This window comes from Lissotriton vulgaris, unplaced genomic scaffold (genome assembly GCF_964263255.1).
Source record: "Lissotriton vulgaris unplaced genomic scaffold, aLisVul1.2 SCAFFOLD_1195, whole genome shotgun sequence".
Taxonomy (NCBI): domain Eukaryota; kingdom Metazoa; phylum Chordata; class Amphibia; order Caudata; family Salamandridae; genus Lissotriton; species Lissotriton vulgaris.
Window position 1 is genome coordinate 502,887 of NW_028242610.1, and position 26,898 is coordinate 529,784.

The window sequence follows — 26,898 nt, forward strand, 5'->3', positions numbered from 1 at the left end:
AGGATATTAATGGAGGTAGGGGCTGCAGATAGTTCCTTCGATGTGTTTGGTGTACTAGAGTCCTGTTCTACTCTGCCTAGGCTTGTGGTACCCGTACTGGTTAAGCCATCCCTACTAATATTAATTTGTACCCCCGGGGAAACAGGCACCACTCTTACCAGATTGTCCAGGGGACTGGATTGGGAGTCAGTCCACCCCTTCCAGTCCACTGTAGCGATTATAACAAGGGAATAAAGGATAGTTAGGCTGAGGGCCCAACCAATCCCCATTGAACTGTTGGCCACCCAAAATGGGTCTCCCTGCTCTTCTTCGTACTAGGTTCCAACCTTCCTCGTCATTCCCACCCCACTTGGTGGAGATCTGGTAGTTTGGATACTCCCGCCTATTCCTCCCTCTCCCAGTAATGGAGGACCTCAACCAGCTCCACCTGTTGTCATGGTGTTCCGTAGACATATAAAAGCGTGACAGGGGTTTAACCATAATTGTGGTGTTGTCATATGGGGGACCAGAACAAATGTACTCCACCAATCGCGGGCCCTCAAATGTGACAACACGACTTCCCTTTAGGCTTTTCTTTCTCACCTACCCAAGGGGCTCTCCACCATGAGCATTTTATTATTTATTCCGGGAGGTGGAGGATAGTTCCTGTCTAACCAATGACAAATTATGTTTTTGAGTGCCCAGAATGGTTCAGAGGTGGCAGGGGCAAGTTCAGGGACGCCTGTCAAGACTATCACATATGGACAGGCGTCTGATGTTCCGGCGTGGATTTGACTTCTCAGGGTGAGGTACGGAGGATTTGGGGGCTGGGGTAATAGGATCAGTTGCACTCAGAGTTAATGGGAGCAACAGTAGTTGGCTGATTAGTACAAACTTTATTACCCCTAGGGATAGGTATTTTGGGAGGGCGGGTCTTAGCGGTGGGATTGTCCCCTGCAGAATGCTTCTTGGAGTTGGTCGGAAGGCTACGGGCAGGAGGTGGTGCAGTAGAGGCCCCATGGACATGATTAGTTTCCTTGGGTTGTTGTACCAGAAGAAGGGCCTCAAGCTGGTGTTTGATGCCCTGCAATCTAGTTTCCAGGGGCAAAAGTAGAGACTTGATAAGGTCAGATAGGGAGTCCAAAATGAGGCATTCCTATCCTCTAAATCCACTGAGGATTCGTCACAACTACTGTCATCAGGGATGCTAACTAAACTACTATTGGAGATTGTCTCATCTGGAATACCCATTGGTAGGGGGTGGGATACACTTTCAGCCTTATCACTCCTTGTGTTGTCCTTGTTACCCAATTGGTCCCTCCCTTCTTCGATGGTGCCACTTGCACCGGCCTTACCATTGTTATGTCCCAACATCTCTTGAGAGACTAGGTTGACAGTATTAACCTTGTGAGTTGTTTGATTTGTTTTGGGAATTGCACCTTCCAAACTGACCTTTTGGGATCGATCAGTCTCATGATGATCTAAAACTGGCATCGATAATAGATTGTTAACCAAAAGGGGAGTCGAGATTGGTGCAGTCACGGGTGGGGGGTCAAGGGGGGATAATTGGGTGCTAGTTGGGGAGTGGGGCCTGGCATCTGACTGTATAGGATGGGGTTCAGGGCTGCTTAGAGATTTGGTCAGGGAGCGCGCCAGGGCTATATTGCCTAATGAGGACCTTTTGGCTTGGGCGAGGTCTAATAAAACCCTCCTTTCCATGAGGATCATTCCCTGATCAATTAACGAATTGGTGCGAAGAATGAAATTATCCAAAGTGCCTGTTAGTTTTTTGGTTTTTGCACTTGCCGCAGTCTGACTGCGCGTTTCACGGGCAGACATGATTTTTAACGGTATGGCAGACGGAGGTAAAAAATAGGATCGAATTAGTATCAGATACAGTTACAATTAACAGTACCTAGCATTAATGGATACCACTAGTTAGTCTAGACTTAATGCGCAAAGGCGCGACGGTAGAAGAAATAGTAACAGTAGAAATCGATAGCAAGAAACTAGCACAACCGCAGGATGAGGAGTCAGATAAAAAAAGGGCAGTGGTCCGGACCCAGTACAGGCTCTACAGGCCTCTGAGGGCCCGCCCTTTGCCCGGGCTTAGCCCCAGGCTTTGTCCCGCACGCGTCCCGAGTGCGCGTTAGGGTTGCCCAAAGTTAGAGAGAAGACCCAGGAGGGGGCGGGAAGAGGACCAGCTGCGGCCAATCAGCGCCGCTGACCAGGCTGGTCCTCGCAGTCCCGCCTCTGTCCTGAGTGTAGGGCGGGTGATTCCTGACTGCTCAACAGTCCTTGGGGTCCAGGCAGATTCCGGCAACAGCAGCAAAGTTCAATTGACCACCAGCGGCCCCCGCGAAGCGGGGCCGCGAAAGGTGGCGGAGTGGCCGGCACAGCAAAAGGAACAGCGGACTCCGCCGCAACAGCTCTCCAACGTGACCCGGTAAGACTCCTCCTCTTAGATGGCCAGCCAGGGGTGGCATAATAGATGATGCAGCCCCTGGTAGGCCTTGGGTGCACTTATGCCCTTGGTACCTATGGTACACTGTACAAGGACTTACAAGAGTGACTCAATACCAATTGGTAAATGCACCTAAAGTACATGGAGTCCATTTTAACAGAGAGAGCAGAGGGACTGGGATCCTGAATAGCAGGGTCCCAGGTCAACTTAGTCGAAAACCAGCTAAACACTAGGCAAAAAGTTGGGGTAACCATAGTCAGATGTCCACCTTCCTACATTCGGCCTGGAGTAATTGGAGGATTGGTCCGGCCTTTGCTGATAAGGCTGGCGGTATTGTTGCGAACCTGAGCCGTAGGATGAATATCTCTGTTGTTGGTAAGATCCTCTGTAGTTTGTACTTTTGCCTCTGGACCCACTAAAAGGAGTCTTGCGGTACTAAAACTTACCCAAAGATCTGGAGAGTGTCGTCAATCAATTTCCCGAATAGTGGTTTTCCAGCAAAAGGAAGATCCAGGATCTTATTTTGGATCTCGGGTCGAAACCAGGTCGCCTTCAGCCACCCCTGGCGACGAAGGACCGCAGCCCCCGCCAGAGAACGAAACGCCGTTGTGGCAATGTCTATGGCACAGTCAATGATCTCCATTGATGTAGCCTACCTTTTTTGCTTTGGTTCTGGAGGAAGCCGATCCAGGAACGGTGCGACATCACACCATAGTTGGCGGTCATATCTGCCCAATATCACTAGGGAATTAGCTGCACACACCAGAAGACTCGCCATTGAAGAGAATCTCTTCCCAGCATTATCCAATCTCCTTACTTCCTTCCTTGTCCGGAGGAGATGTTAAAGGAGCAGAGGGATTGCAGGATTTTCTCTGCGCCGCTTGAGAAATTACAGAGTCCGGTTTTTGGGTGGCCCGTCAAGGCAGCTGCACCATCGTCAGGCGCTTTGTATTTTTCATCTAGACGCGGTAGTACAGGGACCACCGTCGCTGGATTTATAATTGCCTTAAGGCCTTCATCCCAAAGATGCTGCACTATTGGTATGGACCTTGTCGACTTCCTATAAGGTTCCTTGAGATCATACAAGACACATTCAGAGGCCACCGCAGGCATTGCAACTTGAATCTGCCAGCCGCTCTTTCCATCAGCTGATTGAATCCTCCTATATCCGCTGGAGGGGAATCCACCAGATCCGGACACGGAGACGGAGGGTCCGGAATGATGTACTCATCCCATTCAGAAGCTTGATCAGCTCCATCGTCCTAATTATGATCCTCATCCGAGGAATAATCATGGATGTCTGCTGGTCTGGAAGGCTCTTGTGGAATTGGTGCCTGTGGTTGAGGGGACACTTGAGCTGGTATTTCAGGAACAGCCGTTGAGGTAGGCGCCGGGACAGGAAAGGCTTGCGCAACTGGAGCCGGAGCAGGCTTTGCAGCTTTAGATTGTAATCCTGCAGCATCCCGTGCAGGTCCTGCAGGAAAGAAGATGGGACCGAAACCATGTCTGGACCTGAATATTGGTGTGGTTGGGCAGAATAATGATGATTATTACCTTCTTGGTCATACCCTCCCTCTGAATCAGTCTCCTGGCACTTGACCAGAAGTTGAGAAGGACTGTCAGCGTAATCATACGAGTCCTGATCCTCCTCTTCTAACTCATCCTCATCAAACAGCAGTGCTAGTGGCAAGGGGGTTACCCTCCGCGGAGAGGTCATGTCCGGTGTAATTCTGGTCATTGAAATAGTGATTCTCTTCTCCGATGCCAAAATAGTAGACTGTCCTGTTGAAGATGGAACTGAAAATGCAGCCGTCGTTGGCTTAGTCGACGGAATATGCATCGCCGACACAGAAATACTCTACGACAAGATAGACGAGACCGTCTACATCCCCGCCGTCATCGTCAATGTTGCCGACGTCTAGGCTGTCGAAGAAACAGTCGTCGCCACCGCCGACGAACTCTTCGTCGTCACCATAGTCGCCGACCTAGTAGTCGACACCGCTGTCGGCATCTTCGTTGACTATGCAGTCGTCAACGACTCCCTCGTCGACTCTTGTAGCTGTCGTCTACGATTCCATCCTCGTCGACTATCCTGTCGTTGTAGATTGTCCCGTCGACGAGCCGGTCGATGGAACTAGTTTCAGCTTAGGCTTCTTTTTCTTCGTCGACGGAGCCTCTGTCGACAACGAAGCAGACTTGGAACTTCTGTCAGACTTTCCAGAAGATGGGGAAGAGGGTTTCTTGAAGGCTGGATCAGTCTTCAAACCCTTAGAAGGCATAGATGGTCCTACCCTCTCCTTTTAACCATGGTGAGGAGATTCGCCTGGACCCTGGCTTCAGACTCTCTGGGGTTCTTTTGAGGCATTAGAAGGATGCTCCACAGAAGAAGGGGAACCCCTACCCCTTTTGACTGACCTTGTTGAAGACGCAGACGCAGAGTCCTCACTGTCACTGGAGACAGTATCCTTCCTTGACTTCAACTTCTGGAGCCATGTCAGAAGCCTATCCTCACGGTCCCGGAGGGTCTTGGTTGAAAAGGTGCGGCAGATCTTACAGTCCGCAGTCTTGTGACCTGGATAGAGGCAATAGAAGCAGTCTTTATGCTTATCATCAATGAAGTCTTTTCTTGCCACAGCCATGGCTTGAAAAGGGCCTTCTTTTTCTCCTTGTCAAACATCCTGGAAGGATCAGCTAACAATCTGAAGAAAAACCTCTGAAGATGTTGAGCAGAGCTCAAAGGAGACTCCCTAGCACAACATGCGGTAGAAAATCTGAGGCTCTGAGGTTCCTTCAGGAGGGTTCTATGGGGTGAGGCTCTTCTGATTGGCTGACGCCTAAGTTTGGTCTCTTTTACAAAAAGAGGCGGATATGCTTCAAAAGGGAATGATGCCTAGGCCTGTTTCTTTCTCTTTTGTACCTTCTGCTATGTTATTTTGTTACAGAGACTCTCATTCCGACAACGGGGAATGACACAAAAGCATGGGAATCTATAAAAGTTCCAATACTGTGGCAAGCATATAAACCTTTCATTAGCATACATATACGAAGAGTATTCCTTGTTGATCAGCATCTTCACAAACAATGAAAAATATGAATATTTTTGGAAATTATATTTTTTCCAAAGAGGACAATTATGTCATTCTTAAAGTTCCCAACAAGTTTCTCTTGCTGTAAAATCATCAGACCAGTAGAGTGGTCTCAATGAGTTCACATTTGACTATCGATATCGCAAAACATTATTTTATTGATTTAATTAAAATCATAAAAGGGTGAGAACAAACCACTTGTTACGTTAAGTATCACGCAATTGTTCTGGGTTAAAAAATACAATAAACTCATTTGTATAAGTGATAAAAAAGTGTTAGGACTGTTTATGTGTAATTTCCGGCCATGCTAAAAAAGCAAGCTTCTAGAAGAGTTGGTTAAAGCTGTACACGAGCATGCATATTTCTCCAGTTTAAAAAAAAGTGATCGTGCTAAGGGTGTATGGACGGCAGAGTTTAAATTAGACAGCTGAGGCAATACTGCCTAGTCAAGTTCAGTTCATCCGTCGTTCTTTAGTCCTTTTGCCGCTAGGTTAAAAAATTTTGTTGCCTTGCAAACAATTGGACAGATGAACCTACTGGACCTCTTTTAATGGCCACTCTGCAAGACCTTATTTGTTCTCTCGCAGTGTTGGCCATAAGAGTTTTCCAAATGTTTAGTAGCACTGGACAGATACATGAGTAGTGACTCTTCCCCATAACCGCAAAGGCGGCATTCCTTTGTTGACCAGGACCATTTCCATTTTGGGGTAAGGTCGTTTGATGGGAAGCATCCCAGTCTCAATAGGGGCAGATTCTGCTTGTACTGTTCGGAGAAGTGTTCTAGCAGATATGATTGAGGTTTTGCAAGATGACATCACCATCCACGTGTGTGTTTTGAAGGCCAAGGAGGCTTTATCCATTAACAGCGATTGTAGCTTGGCGGCTTTGTTGGCAAATTGTTTGAACTGAGCAGGCCGATATTGTGAGTCAAGCTTCCTCTAGCTTTAGAGTTGAAAGAGATGGTTTTAAGACTGGATATACTGACTTTCTCAACCTAGATTGCTTTTCGACCTCTGTCAACAGTGGTAGGCTAAGGTGTTTTCCTCGGCTGCCCTCATTCTCCAGTAGTATTTGGCCAGAACTCCTTGTCTAGTGGGTATCTGTTTTTTTAATCCATATGTCACTCTTATCTGAGTTTGAGAAATGTAGCATGGAATTGACAATTTCTTAAAAAGACCCGATTGTGCCGTATTAAACACCAAGGACTCAATAGTTTTAAACATTTCTGACCCACACGAAACGGATGGAAGGAATTTTGCTGCTATTACTTTGGATAGGTGATTTGAACAATTGCTGAGCTTTTTCTGCAAGATTTTAAGTGCAAATAGCAGTTGTTTTGCTTTTGATCGCCCCAAGTCCAGGTGTTGCTTATACTTGTACCCCCAAATATTTGTATGTATCCACCTGGGACAAAAGCTTGTTTAACATCCAGGTGAATTTCGAGGGGTTTTTGTGGGTACTGGAAAAGAACACTACCTTTGATTTTTTAAAGTGGATTATTAATTGAGCTGAGTTCATACATTTTGCCAGTTGGAAGATCAGCCGCTGAAAGCCTTGAGGTGTTTGCAAGAGTAGGACAATGTCGTCCACATATTGGAGGCTTAATATTGAGAAATTCCCCAATTTTGGCTAGTCTTGTGTTGAACGAAGGTTATTCTCTAAATCTGCTGTGTAGATGTTGAATAGACACAAAGCCAAGACGCACCCCTGTTTTAAGCCTGTTATAACGCCAGACCTGTAGCATTCCAAGCATAAACATCGGGCGCTTATGACTATAACAGAGATACCCCTACTACAGAATTTATTTTTTCGAAAGCAGTAGTGTACTATATATAGGTCCTGAGGAATGCATTAAGAACATCTTACAATATGCTGAAACATGTCGACCACTAACAAGTGCGGTTATTATTTAAAACCTGCACCTACACCTGCCTTTTAACCTTAGGGTTTGGGGGTTATTATTAAAATTCTTTTTACCACCCATTCACCTAATTTTAGTACCCTTCACTTTTTCACTCCAAATCACTATACACTGCTTTTTTCATTAGCCACTACCACACTTCTCTGTTCTGCTCTCATACCTCATATTACATCTCGGTCACGGTAATGTTTACCGGCCGTCTTGCCTCCTGGGTAAGGAGATCCCATATGATGATAATAAGGGCGGTACAGTGTGGCTTCTGATGGGAACAATATTTCCCTCCTGGTACCCTTGAGTCTCGACTCGACCACTCCCTAATTATTATCTCTCACTGTTACTGTCTGGTATAGTGGTTCTTACTGTCAAACTTTCTTTTCTATCTCTGACCCCCAGATATTAATTGTTGTGATAGATCGCTGTGTATAGTCATAATCTAGTGAATAGAATGGCAAGCCCATCCCCACAAAGCGGCGGTGGAGAAAAAAATAAGTACAACACCACTACTGTGCGAACAGATTTCGCAGCGAAGCCTGCACAACCTGAGCATCTGCCCTGGAATCAGAGTCCAGACAGTAGTGCTTAGCAGAGATAGGGACCGACTTCCAAGTGGCCGTACTGCAGATTTCTGCAATGGGAACATTACGTAACAAAGCAGTCATGGCAGCTTTGCCCCTGGTGGAATGAGCCTTAGGTTTACCCCCTAAGGTCTTATTGGCCTTTTGATAACAACTGTATACAGGACACAATCCACCTCGAAATGGACTGTTTTGAGGTAGCAAGACCTGTCCTGACCGATCCATTATTGATAAACAATTGGTCTGACCTACGAATATCCTTGGTTTTATCCAGATAAAATTTCAACACCCTACTGACATGAGGGAATGTAGAGACCTTTCCGCTGGAGAGGAAGGATTCTGAAAAACGTTATGGTCTGGTTAACATGGAAATATCGGAAATAACCTTAGGAAGAAATTTAGGGTGAGTATGCATAACAACCTTAGCAGCGTGAAATACAGTATAAGGTTCTTGGCAACACAGCGCCTGAATTTCACTCACCCTGCGGGCCGATGTAATGGCCACGAGGAACACCGCCTTCCAGGACAGGTGCTGCAACAAAGCCTTATGAATAGGTTCAAAAGGTTCCTTCATCAATCTGGACAGCACCACATTCAATTCCCATGAAAGTTGGAAGCCGGACAGGAGGAAACACTTTCTTCAAGCCTTCCAAAAAATCCTTGATCACAGGGATCTGGAAGAAGAGGTCTGTGAAGGGCATTTCCTGTAGGCAGACAGCGCAGCGAGATGAACCTTAATTGAATGAAAATTAAGGCCAGACTGCGCCAAATGTAAAAGGTACGGAATGATGACGTCTTCCTTACATGTCGTTGGATCCTAGTACTTGCACCAGATGCAAAATCTCTTCCACTTGTACGCATAAGAAGTCTTAGTGGAAGGCCTCTTAGCTTCCTTCAGTATGTCCATACAATCTGCAGGGAGATTCAAGTGGCCATATTGCACTCTCAGGAGCCATGCCGCCAAGACGAGAGATTTGGGTGCACCATCTGCCCCCCGAACTTCGTGAGAAGGTCCTGTCGGCACAGCAGCCGAATGTTAGGAAGGAGAGACCGGTGAAGCAGGTCCGTGAACCACCACTGCCTGGGCCATTCCGGGGCAATCAGGATCATCCGCGCCCTGGACTGGGCCAGCTTGATGAGCACCGTCTGAATCAGGGGAATGGGTGGAAAAAGCGTACAGAAAGCTGTTCGACCAGTTGATCCATATCGCATTCCCCAGCTGGTAGTAACTGGATGTGAAGTTTCGGCATTTGCTGTTTTCGGCGGTGGCGAACAGATCCACGTCTGGAGTGCCCCACCTGTCGAAGAAGTCTCCGAGCACTTCTGGATCAGTCTGCTCAGTGAGTCTGCCTGAATATTCTGCACACCTGGTAGTTGAGTAGCAGTTATCGTCAGTCCTCTGGCAAGAAGCCAGTGCCAGATCGCCTCCGCCTCCTGCGACAGGGTGTGTGATCTCGAGCCCCCCTGCTTGTTGAGGTAATACATCGTGGTCGTATTGTCCGTCTGTACAAGCAGAGAGTTGGTCTGGAAGGACGGATGAAAGGCCTTCAGTGCCAAGTGAACAGCTCTGAGTTCCAGAAAATTTATGTGATACGTGGACTCCGTCCGAGACCACGTTTCCTGGATCTGTAACTCCCCGGAAAGCGCTCCCCAGCCGTGGAGAGAAGCATCCGTCACAATAGTCTGAGTGGGAATGTCCTTGTGGAAGGGAACCCCTTTGAGGAGATTCTCCGCTGAACACCACCATTTCAGAGACTGTAGAGCATGCAGAGACAGTCGTATCTTGTCCCAGTTGCCCCTCCTCTGGTCCCACTGATCCTCCAGACACTCCTGCAGCGGTCTCATGTGAAGCCGTGCGTGTGGCGTTAGGAAGATACAGGAGGCCATCGACCCCAGTAGAGAAGACACCCTCCTCACTGTCGTAGATGGAGCGGTCATAAGATCCTGACCCTTCCGAAGGAGTGATAAACGTCTTTCCTCCTAAGGAGACACGCTTGCAGACAGCGTATTGATGGTGGCTCCCAAGTACTGTAGGCATTGGACCGGAGTCGGGACAGACTTGGACATGTTGATGTGCAACCCCAGCTTGTTCAAGAGAACCGACGTCTTCTGAAAGTGCGCTTGGGCTTCCAAGAAGGAGGATGCCTTGATCAACCAATCGTCCAGGTACGGGTAGACAAACACCCTGTTCTTTCTTAGGTGTGCCGCCACCACTGCCATGCATTTTGAAAACTTCCGGGCACTGACTTCAGCCCGAACGGTAACACTGTGTATGGATTGTGAATGGCATCATCTTGGAATCGCAGGAACTTCCGGTGTTTGTGCAATGGGCACATGGAAGTACGCATCCTGTAGATCTATCGCGCACAGCCAGTCTCCCCTTTGCAGCTGAGGGTAAATCTGGTGCAAAGACAGCATGCAAACCTTCGCTGCAAATCCACTTGTTTCCTTGCCGCAAATCCAGAATAGGCCTGAACTCATTCTTGTCCTTTTTTCAGACTAGAAAGAACCGTGAGTATAGACCTCTTCCCCTTTGAAACAGAGGGACGTCTTCTAAAACCCATTTCCTTAACAGGGTATCGGCCTCCGCCTGGAGTTTGCGCAGCTGAAACTGCGAGCAAACCGCTGGAGGTGGGCTGATGAACCGAAGACTGTAACCGAAGACTGTATCCATTGCAAACAATATTCAGCACCCACTTGTCCTGGGTAATTTTTCTCCACTCGGCCAGAAAATATTGAACGCTTCCCCCCCACCGGAGTGGGTAACGGATGACTGGGAAGTAATCGCTCAGGGCCTAGATCTAGCAGGGCCCTTGGTCGCGGTGGCCGACTGTTGACCACCCCTGCCCCTCTGACGTTTCTGGAAGGGCTTTCTCTGGAACTGATGCTGCTGCTGTCCAGACTGTTGACCTCGCCCTCTGCCCTGCGCCCCGTACCACCTCTGGAACGGGCGGTAGTTCTTTTTCTGGTCCTTGGGCTTCTCCAAGCCCACCGCCGTCAGAGTCTCAGCCTCCGCCTTCATGTGGGCCATCTCATTGTCGGCGTGTTTTCCGAATAGGGTCTCACCCGAGAACGGCAGGTTGGCCACCCTCTGCTGGGCTTCTGGCTTCAGTGATGTCAATCTGAGCCTAGCGTGGCGCCTCGGATTGACTCCATGGCAGTAACCGTGGGCTGCCAGGAGAGGAGAGACTAGTCTGCAGCAGCACTGATCAGCTGGTTCGACACCAGCAGTTCCTCATTCAGGATCTCCATAAAATCCTCCTTTTCACGTGGGAGGAGGTCGGCGAACTCTTGGAGGAACTCCCAAAGCACCCAGTCATAGTGCCCCAACAGCGCAGATGTACTGGCAGCCTTCATAGAGGTAGCGGCCGTCCCGCACACCTTCCTGCCCGCTGAGTCCAACCAGCGACTCTCCTTGTCCGGAGGCACATTGGAGGATGGGGTGGTGGAGTGTTGTTTCCTTGCCCCCGTCACAATTATGGAATCCGGAGTTGGATCTAATCGGAGGAAATCCGGGTCCGCATCAGGAGCCTTATACTTCTTTTGCAGCCTGGAGAGAGCTTCTTTCGTCACCGCCGGAGTGAGGAAGAGCTCCATGGTGGGCTTCACTAATCCAGGCACCAAAGGCAACAGAGGCCTCGACAGGTGCTTCGTGGAGAGTCTCGAATATTACGGAGGTCGTAGGCGTGGGCAGTCAATTGGATGCCCAGCTTGCTCGCACCCCTCAACAAGACTTCCTGAAAGGAGACTGTCGTACACAGGGGATACCCTCATCCGAGGGGATCCTGATAGAGTTGGGAAATAATCCCTTGCGCTGGACTTCCACCCTGCTGTACCTAGATCGACCACTCCAACGGTGTCGTCTTGATCTTGTCGATGAGCGATGGAGACTCCTAGATCTTCCTCTCCGTCTGGAGCAAGATCTAGGAATCCTAGGCCTTTGACGGTCCACGGGTGCTTACGGAGGCGCCTGCAGTTTTGCAGGTGCCTGCGGCGGAGCCCTCGGTGGCGGCCCGACCAGGCACCTCGGCCGAGGTGCCCCCTTAGGCGGAGTAGGGAAGTGCAGCAGTAAAACCGATCTCGGAGGCCCTGGCGGTGCATGTGGGGGAACAGGAGGAGGTGGTGGCGAAGGAGTGCGCGGAGGCCGCTACTTAGGCAGTGGAGGAGGAGCAGTAGGTGACTTCGGCTTGGGAGTACAGTACACCACAGAGAATACCGAGCCCGGTGATTCCCTAGTCTTCTTCCTTGGCGTAGGCAACCGAGAGGCAAGGCGACCGACATCGCAGTCGTGCCCCTGAGGATCGAGAAGGACTCCTGGCTCCAGAAAGCCTCCTGGAGGATGATCTCTTCCTCTTAGGAGTCGAGCGCCTCTTCGGCGTCGAAGAACTCCTCCTCGGCGTGGACCTATGCCTAGACGACGGTCTCCTCCTCCCCGACGTTGAAGGTCTGTGCCTTGACGTCGAACGGGTCCCTCGACGCCAATCACAGAGTCTATGTCGAGGGCGAACGGCGGCGTCGGCTCGACAGCGAGCGCCGACTAGAATCCTTACGGTGTCGAAGTGTCAACGACGACGAAGAGGATGACGCAGACTATGATGATGAAGTCTTCGGTGGCGACCTAGACAGCAGTCGACAGCCCCCTCTACGCCCAACGTCGTCTCGACCCAGAGCCCTGGGGAGATGGGGAGCAGACCGCCGTCATGCCTCTCGATGCCATCGTCGATGGTATCGACGTCGACGGAGAACGGCTACGCTTTCTGGCCTGGACGCTGGGGAGCCCCCCCAGAGGCCTCAGCATGGGCAGAGGAAGCAGATCCAGCCTGCCCAGACCCACCTTGACTCTGCAGCCTTCTTTCTTCCAGTCCTTGGAGCCTGATCTTCATTCTGTCTCAGGGTCCTGGAGGAGAAGGTTTGGCAAATCTCACACTTCTCTGGAAGAGGAGTAGAAGGGAGGCACAGGATACACACAGGGTGTGGGTCCGACTTGGCCTTCTTCCTGGAGCACTCCGGGCATTTATCAAATAAAGCTGGCATGTTTTGATAAAAAGGACTGCAGAGTATTAGAAAAGGAGGAAGGTACCAAAACTCGTAGAGTGTAAAAACACACTTTAAAAGTGCAAAAATTCTTATTACAAACCCAAAAAAGGAAGAGCTCAATGCTCCAGGGTCCTGCTAGCAGGAGCCAGAAAAAAGAACTGAAAGTAAATGGGACTTGGGCATTCTGGGATACTGAGAAAGTTCTAGAAAGTTTTCTTAAAGGCACAATATCCCTTTTTCAGCCACATAATGGCAGCCTATGGGGCTTGTCTGTCCTCCCCTTCATCATTCCAGAGGCTTTGTTGGTTAAAGGGGAAGTTTTTCTCTGAGGAAAACTTGGCCGGCTGTGCTGTGTGTGGAATGTCTAGTTTAAGTACTGGACATTGTAGCCTGTGGATATAGGCTGCATTATAGGTCTTTAAATTCTCTAAGTGTCTGTGCAGGACTGCATTTTTAGACAGCTTAAGAGATTTTCGATTGCTCCGGGGTCCACGCTCATAAGCGGGACTAATCACTAGATTATGACTATACACAGAGATCCCCTACTACAGAAACATGTATCCATGATGGTATCTATATCATTTTTGTTCCATGGGAGGTGTTTTAAATCGTAGGATTGGGTAGATCATGTAAGAGCCTAGGCCTGCTCAGACCTTTTTAGAATGATGGTTAAAGTAAAACTTTGCGGATGGTGATAGCTTTCTGCTCTCATTTATTTGGAAGCTTAAAATAGATTGGGGTCCACCAGGGTGAAATCTATGGTTGTGCTGCTTTCGTCACTTTAGTGAATGCTGCGGGACTGTCCTGAGGGCCTCGTCAGTTTAGCGTGTACCGTGAAAGTTCATCTAATGAAGGCGCACATCTCTTGCACAAGGTGTCAATTCTGTTTGTGTTGCCCTTTCGTGCCTATATAAAGCCTACTAGGTTTTTTCTCTGACCTTGCAATAAGTTCATATTAAAATCCCCGGACAGTATTATGTTGGCCTGTGGATGAGTGAGTTTTAGAGTTGAGTGTGGCGATCAGTTGCTGGATTCTATATCTCTTGCTTGTAGGCTGGATGGAGGTAGATATTCAAAATTAACAAGCTAGTGGAGGGCGAAGCTACCAGTTTTATACATTGCATCCAGGGGGAGTCTAGGTCAAGGACTACTTCTTTCCAAGGAATGTCAGTCGAGATGACAGCCGATAGGCCGCCTGTTGCCATGCTGTGTGTCCTTTATGGCTGGATGGAGGTATTCTTTGTAGCCTACAATTGGTGAGTTAATGATCTGCCAAGTATGTCATACTGCAAGATGATCACAAAATAAGCATCTTCGGATATCAACAACAATCATCAGTTGAACTGTTGCTAAAAGATCATTTTTGACTAAAGAGAGCCAATCAAAACATAGGAACATCTGAATATGCTCTGAGAAATCATTTACAGGTTATATTGGCAGTCTTTAGAAATACACCTGTAGTTACCAATAAATGAAGGGATGTTTACTACTTGCTGAAGAATACTTACTCCCAGTACAGTTTGCTTGGAAGTTCAACTTCTAATTCGATTGTGCTGTTGACTAGGCAGGTCTGGTTACTTTCTCTCACGGAGGATAAATTTGCTGTCAGTATGTCACCTTCTAAACTTATGTTGCAGAAACCTGTGTGAATACAAATTAAATCATGCAAAGCTATTATGTAAGAAAGTAGTTTACCATCCTTTAAGTCTCTGTAAGAACTGAATATTTTATAATTAACTACAAAGATGGCTGCAAGCAGCATGTCAGAATAGTCCTCACTTATAGGCCCCAATCGAAATGGGATCACACAAATTGCAAATTTAGAATTTCCACCACAATTGACATACTACTGATAAAAAGCATTTTTCAGTTGAAAGGGATTTTCTTTTATGATAAATTCCTCATGAATAATCAATAAGACATTTTGCAATGATTAAGTTGCGTCAGTTATACCTGAAAGCCTTGAATAACGTGCCAGGTTTTACATTGAAACTGAGGAAACAAAGTAATGCAAAGTACAGATAGTCAAGTCACAAAGCCATTTACCACCATCAAATCTACATTTATGTATGAAATTAACTCGTTTTACACATTCAATAGGTTTTACTAATGCATATTTGGCGTCACAACATCCTAAAATCACGGCTGGACTGGAAGCTAAAGCAATCCTGGAAGTTCAAACTTGACCCACACTGAAGGAGGTTGTAACTAGAATGGGGCCAAGGGATCATGGTAGAGTCATAGCAATCACACTTGCTCTGAAAGCAGCCACCTTGCTTGCAGCCCAGCTGTTAAATGCCAAAAAAAGCAAAATGACCAGGCCAACACCACCTACAATCAAGTAGTAGTAAACCACCTGCTTGGGGTGGGAGTGGCTGGATCAAGACAAAGTATGTTTTTACAGTTTTTGAAAATCAGACTCCTACGTTTGCAGATATTTGCTTAGTCCGCAAAGGAGCAAAGAGCTGTGTAAACATTGGAGTGTAATCCTCAGTGTTCCTTCAGATTCCAGGGAAAGGTGTTTCTCCCAGGTGAGAAATGTTATCAATGCATGGAAAAAAAACATAAAAGAAGGAAAACATGCATTTGTCCACTTAGTTGCCCTGTCCCAAAGCAGAGATTTACAATTCATATCACTCTGCGTCAGGGAAATTTAAAATTTCATATGATTTTCTCAGTAAAAAGTCTGAAAAGCGGGAGCTTTCTATGTCTACTACAGTAAATATTTGTGAATTCCAAAATTTTACATTTACACCTGTGCATAGAATTAGTAGTACAGGTGCAAATGTACAGTTTTTTATGCATCAGGGCCTGACTGGGATTTCAGTGAGCAAAAGACAAAGATTCAAAATGTTATCAGCACCATACTTTGAATAATAGAACCTTCCTTACTGGTCAAACTTGATTTATTATGCTGTTGCCCGCTTCCAGATTTATTTTTATGAGCCTAGATTGTAGTTATTCACCTTCATTATCTTCAGACACACTTGCATTGCCCCAAAGTCACCATAAGTGCTGTGTGATCTTCAGCATCCATTGTTCCCATTAATTTCAGCAAACACCCGATCTCACTATGAACCATTTTTAATTTTTTTTTTTTTAAAAACCTTTATTTATGAAATGCACGTTACACAGCGTCTGCCTACAACCCTTCAGGGCCGGCCGCTATGACACATATTGAAAGAATAAAGCAGGACAGTACACTTTGAGACGATCACTGAGCACACATTATGGTGTGGAGCATAAAACAATACTTAAAGGATATCAAAGGTTTGATTTTATGATTTTGTCGAAGAAAACAACAAACACAAACACATGGCATCATACTGGCAAGGATCATAAGAGGGGGGGGGGGGAGGGGAAGGAGTACATATAGGAAGGAACAAATCTGACGAGGGGGGGCGATCATGAAGGAAGAGAGGATACAGGTGATATGGGAAACAAAAACGGAACGCCAATCATGGGGAGGAGGGGACAGGAACATCATAATCGAGTGGAGGGGAACAAATATCACCACGGTACGAATTCCACTGTGCCCAAACCCTGGACCACTTTCTGGGGCGACCCCGTGCCTCGTACACTGTCTTTTCTCGAAACATGCACCAGTCCATGTTATCTTTCCAGGCACTGAGCCGTGGTGGTCTGGTGGAGCCCCAGAGCTGAGCTATGTCCCTCTTGGCAACCATGTTGCCCAGAGTGACCCAGAACGTCTGAGCTGCAGTACAGTCCGTAGGCTCCCACACATTGAGCAAGCAGCGCCGTGCCTCAGGAAGGAGGAGGGCTCCAGTGACACGTCCCATCACATCATGCACCCTGGACAAGAAGGCCGAGACAACCGGACATTCCCATAGAACATGAAGAAAAGTACCATCCATACCACACCCACGCCTACACCGTCCATCCGTCGCAAGCCCCATTCGCACCAGTCGCATACCAGTTACATACACACGGTGGAGGATCTTTAGCTGGACAAAACGAAGTCGGGCCGGAATAGCCACTTCCTTGGGGGAAGAAACAGCCGACTGCCAATCCTCATCGTCTAATTCAAGCCCGTCCGCCGTCCAGGAAGCACGAAGTTTCCCCAGCTGGTCAGCCCTGTTGTTAATGAGCTTCTTATATATTAAGGAAATCGTACTATCGGGGACGTGGCCGTCCAGGATATGATCCTCCAGTGGGGAGGATTGTGGAATATCAGTCCCGGGGGGAAAGGCCGAAGACAAGGCATGTCGAACCTGCATATACCGAAAATGCTCCCTATCATCAAGCTGGTATTCCAGTTTTAGGGCTTCAAAGGACTTCACAGTGCCCCTGGCCCAAAGATCCTCCACCTTACTGATCCCAATCATGTCCCACCTGTCAAACCCTTTCGTCTGCCAAAGGTTGCCCAATCGATCAGAGTCGTACAGTGGGGTCATGCTCGCCAGCTTGCCACTTCAACCCGTAGCCACAGTTGCATCCCTCCAGGCCGCACCGCACACTTCGTAGGACCCGTGAGGAGACGGATTGGTGACTTCGAGTACAAAGCCCTATTGAAGTTGCCACCGGGCAGTAAAAATTTGTCCAGGGCAAAGGCGGGAGCGGGTTCCGATGAATACGTTACGTGATTAATGGCGCTCAGGTGCGAGGCCCAGTAGTATCATTTGATATCTGGCAAAGCAATACCGCCGTCGTACCAGGGAAGGGTGAGCTTAGACAGCGCAATACGGGCACGACCGTCCCAGATCAATTGCCGCTGTAGACTTTCGATCTCGCGGAAGTAGCGAGCAGGGACCGGGTCGAAGAAATTCTGCAACGCATAGAGAAATCGAGGGAGCGACATCATTTTAAAGAGCGCCGCTCGGCCCAGCGGAGACAAGGGCAATTCACGCCAGCGCCTCACATCCTGTTTAAGACGACGGAGCGGAGAATAAAGATTCCGTTCATAACGCACCGCAGAAACCGTAGAGACATAGATCCCCAAATACTTAAAACCGTCATCCGCTACCAGAATTGGAAACCTACGAGGCAACGGCGGCAGAACCCCGGTGATTGATGACCAATCCGGAATTCTTACCGAAGGATGTAAGAACGTCGAAGAGCACGTTCAAGGACTTTTGAGGGGAAGTGAAATAGAGGAGGATGTAAACGGCATACAGTGAGACGCGATCTTCCAGATCTGGCGCCCACCGGATCCCTTTAATCGAGGGTTCCCACCGGAGCCATGCCGCAAGGGGCTCAAGCGCCAGCGCAAACAGAAGCGGGGAAAGCGGACATCCCTGACGGGTGCCGCGTCCCAATGGGAAGGGGTCAGAACTTCTGCCATTTACCACGATCTGGGCCAGCGGTTGTTCATAAAGAAGCCTGACCCACGCAATAAAATTAGGGCCAAAGCCGAACTTGGAGAGGGCCGCCCAAAGATAAGGCCATTCAATGGTATCGAAAGCCATCGTAGCGTCCAGGGAGGCCACCACCTCAGGCTCCGTGAGAGTTGCAGCTCTCGCGAGAACACCATGAAGCCTGCGCAGATTAAGGGCTGTGTTCCTGTGTGGTATGAAGCCGGATTGATCCGGATGGATCAGGTCACAGATCACCGTCAACAACCGATTAGCCAGAATCTTGGCAAGGATTTTAGGTTCTGCGTTTAGCAGGGAAATGGGGCGGTAGGAGGTACAGCGATCACGAGGCTTGCTATCCTTATAAATGACCACTATTCTGGGTAGGCGCTGTTCAAGCGGAAGGACTCCCGCCTCGAACGCGTCTAGAAACATGTTACGCAGATGGGCAGCCATCTTGTCTGGACGAAGTTTGTAAAGCTCGATAGGCAAACCATTGGGCCCCATCGCCTTGCCCGAGCGCAGGGATCTGATAGCAAGGGCGATCTCATCCACCGTAAAGGGAGCCTCCAGAGCCAGACCCTCCTCCTCCGAGACACAAGGAAGAGCTATGTCACGCAACAGTAAACGGGAATCAGCCTCATCACGATCACTCACCGGGGTATCAACCTTCCGGAAATGATCAACAAAACAGTCCACAATCTCACCGGGGTCAGACACACATTCACCAGACTCACGAACAATGACGGGTACAACACGATTCGCTCTTTCAGCCTTATCCAGCCACGCTAGGAGTTTGCTAGCCTTGTCACCCACATCATACAGCCGGCCCAACTGATTCGTTCGCATCAACTTAGCAGCATCGGTCACACAAGCCTTGTAATCCGCCTGTTTCAACTCCAGAGTATGTAAAAGCGCAGGCGTGTCATCCCCACCCAGCTCACTTTCAAGTGCTGCAATTTCAGTCTCAAGGGCCAGCACGGCCTCCCTCTTAGCCCTCCGTTCAGCAGCAATAAGAGACAGTGCGGATCCCCGAATGACCGTTTTAAAGGCCTCCCAGAGAACCGTAGGGGAGGTCACCGAACCCACATTTTCATCGAAATAACAGTCAATAGCTTTCACCAAGTCTGAGCGGAGCCGGGGGTTCCGAAAGTGCCACGGGGGAACAGGGGGAACCCTGTTACCAAAAAGACCACCCACAGAGATCTTAATCAGCAAGGGGGAATGGTCCGAGATACCCCGAGGGAGATGACGAACTTCCCGTACCAAGGATAGGGTAGAAGCCAGCATAAAGAAGTAGTCTATCCGAGAGAGGCTACCATGCGCACCAGAGTGGAAGGTATGCTACGTCTGGGTGGGGTGCAGCGAACGCCAAACATCCACCAGACCAAAAGTTTCAGTCATATCATTGAGCCACATCTGGGACTGCGGCAGAACTCTGGGGGGCAGTCGATCACATTCGCCAGACATCACGGAGTTAAAGTCTCCACCCATGATCAGCAAACCATCGGGGAGACCAAGAAGAGTCTTGCCAAGATCGGCGTACGTGGTGGCCTGCAGCCCCGGGGGGATATAAATAACCACTAACACAATTGGCTTCCCTTCCCATCTCCCCGAGACAGCAGCATATCGTCCCCGATCATCTAGGACAACATCATCAATCTCAAGGGCCAGGGAGGATTTAACCATTATACCCACTCCCCAGGAGCCGGAGGTGAAACCAGCGTGGGCGGCCAATCGGTAGCCCAGACGGTCAAGAGCTTTACAAGCATTACCAATCAAGTGGGTTTCTTGGAGGAACACAACATCAGGGGCATGACGCCTTATAAATTGCAACATAATGCCGCGTTTAATCCTGTCACCCAAACCATTGACGTTCCAAGAAAGAACCTGCATCTCACCTCCCCCCATCCCAGGAAGAACGACCCAACCCAACCCCCTCCCATAACCACAGATCCAGAATGCTTGCAATCAGTAATATACCATCAAAAGAGAGAGATAACAGAAAACATACAACACAACCAAGACCCCACCAACCACCCCCCAACCAAGAACCTGTTACAACACCCCCCACCCTGCACCCCTGCTGACTAGAAAGCCACCCCAAACTGCAGTGTGCCTGTCGCCCCATCTGATCTACACAAAGAAGCCCCTGAGGAGGAAGGGAGAAACCACCCGTACCCGCACCACCACGGGCACCATCATAAAGCATATAATATAGGTTACTCTGTAAAGTTCACAGTCTCAAGTCGGACCTCTGGGCCCCCAAGTTAAACCTGGGCCGTCGCACCACCTTCCGCGCCGCCGGGGCCTCCGCTCTCGGTGTCATCTTTTGGCAACGAGTCCAACCAGTCACTAGCACGATCAGGCTGATCGAAGAAATAGGCACGTTCTCTGTATTCAATCCGCAAGCGAGCAGGAAACAGCATTGCGTATTTCAGTCCCAAATCCCTCAGGCGACGCTTCACTCCAAGGAAACCAGAACGTTGCCGTTGCACTTGGGGGGTGAAATCAGGATTAATCGAGACAGAGTTATTATCGTACTTCAACAGGCCGTGTTTACGAGCGGCCTGAATGATAGCGTCTCTGTCCCGAAAGTGAAACAGTCTAGCGATGATAGGCCTCGGAGGGCCCCCTGGCTTCACCTGACCACCTGGGAAGCGATAGGCACGCTCGACCGCAAAAAACTTGCTGAGACCTGCGGGAGCGAGTTTAGTGACAATGAGTTCCTCGACCAGTAGATCGATCGAGGCGGCACCATTTTCTTCCGGCACTCCGACCAAGCGTATGTTGTTCCGCCGGGCCCTATTATCGTAGTCTTCCATGCGTTTGAGCAAAAGGTCGTGCGAGGAACGCAGATTCCCTATCTCAGACTGTGCCTCCGCCATGTCCGTCACCAAACTCGATGCCTTTAAGTCCAATGCCTTGACCCTCTCGTTCGTCTTGGCCAAATCGGTACGAATAAGAGTAACATCCACCGCCACCGTGTCTATCTTGGACACTTGGACACGGGTCCTCCAAGCCACGACTGGCAGCGCCAGGGGAACCTCTCGGTTGGGTATAGCGCTCGATCATGTTGGACTGGATCGACCCCCCGCGAGTATTGGTCTTCCTGCGCTTCTCCGCATCGGGTTTCGTCACCATGTTGTATTCAGCACTGGCCAGGGAAACCCGGGTGTCGCTGAGTGGTGACGAGTCTCGAACCCTAAAAGTCTAATTTCACGAGAAAATGTCACGGGCCACCTGGCCGGCACCGAGAGAGAAAGCGTTCACAATGAGAGCAGCAGACCAGGATGAAGTAGCAGGTCCCAAGGAGTCAGAGACGAGAGGGCTGGAAATCGAAAGCGAAAGTGGCACACCACCAATGGAGCAGATGCCAGGCAGCCGTTGTTGCATTACAGCTCGTCCATACTAGGCAGCAGAGACTCCGGTCTCGTCGGGGGTTAGGCCAGAAAGTTGGAGACGATGCAAAAATGGTCCCCGAGGTCCGATCTCGGCCAAAAAAGGATCAATGGTATCAGTGAGAGTAGCACTTCAAAAGCCTGTCGAAGTGACCAGGATAACTGCAGGCTAAATCAAGAAGGGCGGCGCGGGTCTCAGGAGCTCTCTGCTCACGCGACCATCTTGGATGCCCGCGTAGCTCCTCCCTCACTATGAACCATTTAACTCTGGTTATTTTATTAAGTTCTTCAGCATGTTTTGCTCACAATTATTATGAGTGACCCAAAATTGATGTGTGCAACAGAGGGACAGTGAGCATACTAAGCAATAGCCCATTTTCATTTTGTAAAGGAAAGTGAGGGTATTTTTATAGAACCTCTTTGCAGTGTAGATTGGATCTATCAAGGCTTTGAGGTGTACTGAACCTCATTCTATATAGTCTCACAAAACATGATGGTGCGATTGTTGGCTCAATCTAAGAAGAAAAGTGGAGAACTGCATCTTCATGAACTCATGCGGTCTATGGGCTCTTCCATCCCTGCTGAAGCACTCAAAAGGATTTGGCTGATCCTTTTAGTCAACATCTTCAATGTCACCTCCAGTAACAGTCTACAATAGGCAAAAAGACAAAATGCTAAACCAACTGCACCACACGTAAATTAAGCTGCTGCCTCAACTTTAACTTCGCATGATCAAACCACATCAGCCTGGATATAAGAGCTGCAATTGATTCCTAATGAAATAAACCATTGATTTGAAGACTATGTTTGAAACTCGAAATGATCAATGGCAAGTTGTCCTACAACATTAGAGTGCTGACACATTAACTCCTTACAAGTGGCCTAAGGCTAGTCTCCTAAATCGAGCAGAATTTTCCATGCCGATTACATAAATCTGATCTGCAACGTTTGTTTTTTTTGGAGATCCTTTCCGGCAATACCTCATCCTAAAATCCATCTATATGAAATTCAAAAGACTGCTGAATACTAACTTGCTTTGTACTCCTTACAGAACTTCAATGCACTGACAGTTTCGCAAATAACAAAAACAAAATTAAACATGTAAAACATTTTTGTATGTGTATGTATGAGACCTAAAAAGTATGAACCTAGCTGGAGAGCAAAATTAGGCTCCAGTTGAAAAAAATAGAACATTACAGGAAGGAAGCACCATATGGGTGAAGTATTTTTTCTACTGCTTACAAAGTTATAAAGGGAGCTATAGGGAAAGCACGCTCATCCCTCTCAGTGCTTGGGATTGTGAAGCCGCTACACAGGGGGTGGTCTTTCAAAAAGCCAAAAACAAATGTAAAGTGCTATCATTTTTAAGATTAAGACTATAAAAATGTTACTTAAGCTTGTGCCATATACAAAAAACAAGAAATTAACAAACATTCAGTTACTCAAAGCTACACAAACCCCCAACACAATGCATTGACACATTCTAATTGACTTCAGCATACACTACGAAACAAATAATTGCTTCAATGCACAAACAGTGGAAACATTTTAGGTGCTGCAGGCAAACGTTTTGCCAGCTGGAGTGGTCCCAATACTTAAACAAGCATTTACAATGCAATGGTCTCTGCATTATTAAAGGTAGAGCTATTGGCATTGCTCAAGACATTTAAAAAAAATGTTTAAATCATAAATAAATGGCAGTCATTTACATTGCCAATAGCTTAATCGTTAAATAAATGGCATTGTCATATACGTCAATAGCTTAATCGCTCGCAAATGCATGACCTATTGCATTTACACCCACACAGAGCCACAAACAGAGCCCCACACACATGCACACAGAGCCCCGGGGGCAGGGGAGCAAGCACAGCCAGGGGAGCAAGCACAGCCAGGGGGCAGGGGAGAAAGCACAGCCAGGGGGCAGGGGAGAAAGCACAGCCAGGGGGCAGGGGAGTGGACAGAGAGACCCACACACACACACACACACACACACACACACACACGCACACACACACACACACAGAGCCCCCCCCCCACACACACACAGAGCCAGCCCCCCACACACAGAGCCCCCCCACACACAGAGCCCCCCCCCCACACACAGAGCCCCCCCCACACAGCCACCAACCCACCCACCCACACACAGAGCCACCCACCCACACACAGAGCCTGTTTTCACTGGAGGGGGTGCGTTCCCTCTTTGATGGTAAAGGCCACTTGCAGCCTCTTCCATTTACTGGTGTGAGAGGCAAGGAGCTTCCATTATGATAATGGACACTTACAAAAAATGACATAAGTCAAAATACATGTGTTCATACAGGTGAAAAATAAAGACTGTGCAGAAGTCGGTAGTAGGCATGTGAGATAAAATGCAGATCAAATATGCTACTTACCAGTATGCATCTGTTCTTGGCATGTAGGGCTGTTGACATTCATATCTGTGCATAGATCGCCGTCAGGTGTTGGGTCCGGATGATTGCACATTGTTGTCCTGGAAGAGTCTTCAAAGTATCACGAGATAGGTGGCTCCTCCCCTGGACTACAGTGCGCATGGGCATCCACTCCATTCTCAGATTGTTTTTCGCCATTGTGGCAAAGATGGAGTGTAACACCGTAAGTGATGACCATGCTAAGAGTAATTGAGTGCTGCAGCCGCTACAGGCGCCGGGGAAGAGGGCGGGCGATATGAATGTCAGCAGCCCTACATGCCAAGAACAGAAAAATACTGGTAAGTAGCATATTCAGTTCGAGGCATGTGGGCTGCTGAATTCATATCTGTGCATAGAATACATAGCAGTCCCTCCATTAGCGGCGGCTGCCTGTGCCAGCTGCAGCAGTTTGAAAAAGAGTTTTTAGAACAGCCTGCCCTACAGCTGCCTGCTGTTTGGAGTGCACATCTACGCAGTAGTGTTCAGTAAATGTGTGTGTGGTAGACCATGTGGCTGCTCTACATATGTCTTCTAAAGGAATATTTCCAAGGAAAGCCATGGAGGCCCCCAACGTTCGCGTGGAGTGGGCCCTTGGGGGAACAGTTAATGTGCGCTTGGTCTTTTGATAGCAAATCTGAATGCACCTAACGATCCACCTGGCTATACCTGCTTTGGAAATGGGGTTGCCTTTGTGTTGTAGCGAAAAGGCAACAAACAGTTGTTTTGTTTTCCGAAAATCTTTGGTCCCATCTATGTAGTACATTAGAGCTCTTTTGACGTCTAGTGTGTGGAGCATTCTCTCTGCCACCGACTCAGGATTTTGGAAGAACACTGGCAGTTCTATAGTTTGATTGATATGGAACTGTGAAACCACTTTAGGCAGAAACTTAGGGTTAGTGCGGAGTACTACCCTGTTGGAGTGAATCTGTATGAATGGCTCCTGGATAGTTAGTGCCTGATGTTCACTAACTCGTCGTAGCGATGTGATTGCTATTAGGAAAGCCACTTTCCATGTCAAGAATTGAATCTCGCATGAGTGTAGAGGCTCAAAAGGTGGACCCATCAGTCTCGTGAGGACCACATTCAGGTTCCATTCAGGAGCTGGTGGGTGTCGGGGAGGAATAACTCGTTTGAGTTCCTCCAGAAAGGCTTTAATGGCAGGCACTCTGAAAAGTGAGAGATGCTGCCTGTTTTGGAGATAAGCTGCTATTGCGTACAAATGTATACGAATGGAAGCATAGGCCAGATTGCATTTGTATAGATGTAACAGATAATAAATGAAGTTGTGAGTAGATGCATCTAGCGTGTTGATGTTGTGGTCGGCACAATAAATGACAAACCGCTTCCATTTTGCCGCAGAACATGCTCTGGTGGTGGGCTTCCTTGCCTCCCTTATGATATCCATACAGTCAGGAGGCAAGTTGAGGTAGCCAAATTCTAAGACCTCAGGAGCCAGATTACCAGGTTGAGCTGTTGCGTATCTTGGTGCTGAATGTCGCCATGGCTCTGCGTCAAAAGCCTGGGTGTGAGGTGCAGCCTTTGAAGCGGTACCACGGAGAGTTCTAGAAACGTGGTGTACTATGGTTGGCGTGCCCACGTTGGAGCAACCAGGATGAGTGTCATCGAGTGCTGCTTCAGCTTGCGTGCCACCAGCGGTATTAGAGGTGCTGGGGGAAAAGTGTACGCAAATATGCCTGACCAGTTCATCCATATCGCATTGCCCTGCGACTGTGGGAACCTGGCGGCAAAGCTTTGGCATTTTCCTTTGTGGAAAACAGGTCTATCTCTGGATGACCCCACTGCTGGAAGTAAGGCTGGAGTACTGATGGATGCATCTCGCACTCGTGCATTTGGTGGCCGTACCTGCTGAGCAGGTCCGCCATCTGATTGTCCTTAACTGGGAGGTGTTCCACCATGAGGAAGATGTTCCTCTGAATGGCCCACTTCCACATGCTCTGAGCCAGATGAGACAACTGTGGAGAGTGTGTACCTCCCTGCTTCTGTATGTAGTACATGGCCATCATGTTGTCCGTCCGGATAAACACAACCTTGTTGCACAGATGTACCTTGAATGCTTTCATCGCCATGAAGATAGCCATCAGTTCTAGAAGGTTGATGTGCATCTTCTGCTGTGCTGTCCATAGTCCCTGCACTGTGTAGTGGAGTACATGAGCTCCCCATCCCTGGAGAGATGCGTCCGTCAGAATAATCTGTGGCACAGGCTCCTGGAACGGTCGGCCCCTGCAAAGGTTTTGTGGATTCCACCAATGCAGAGAGTTGTATACACGACCGGTCACCAACACTAGGTCTTTCAACTGTCCGTGAGCCTGATTCCACTGAACTGCTAAGCACTCCTGAAGCGGACTCACGTGTAGTCTCGCGTGCGGGACTATGAAGATGCAGGAAGCCATTATGCCTATCAACTGCATGAACACCCGTGCCGGAAGCGAGTGTTGTGGTCTGAATTGTTGTATCAGCAATTGCATGCTGTTGATCCTCACTGAATTTTGCTGTGCCTTGGCTGCCAGAGTATCTATTGTCGCGCCCAGATACTGCCGTACGTGGGCGGGCTGAAGGTGGGACTTTGGATAATTCAGTGAAAACCCCAGATCGTGAAGAAGGTGAATGGTGTGGGACATGTGGGCGGTACACTGCTGGGCCGACTTTGCCTGGATAAGCCAGTCGTCCAGATAA

General features: G+C 48.6%; 1 protein-coding gene across 1 annotated transcript in view; it reads right to left on the reverse strand.

The window, feature by feature from the left end:
- LOC147668896 (sodium- and chloride-dependent neutral and basic amino acid transporter B(0+)-like) overlaps window positions 1-26,898 on the reverse strand; it is a 222,760-nt gene that overhangs the window by 187,345 nt on the left and 8,517 nt on the right. The window contains exon 2 of the mRNA XM_086948371.1: window positions 14,571-14,703. Within this exon, the coding sequence (XP_086804497.1) occupies window positions 14,571-14,703 (133 nt within the window). The remainder of the gene's footprint in view (window positions 1-14,570; window positions 14,704-26,898) is intronic.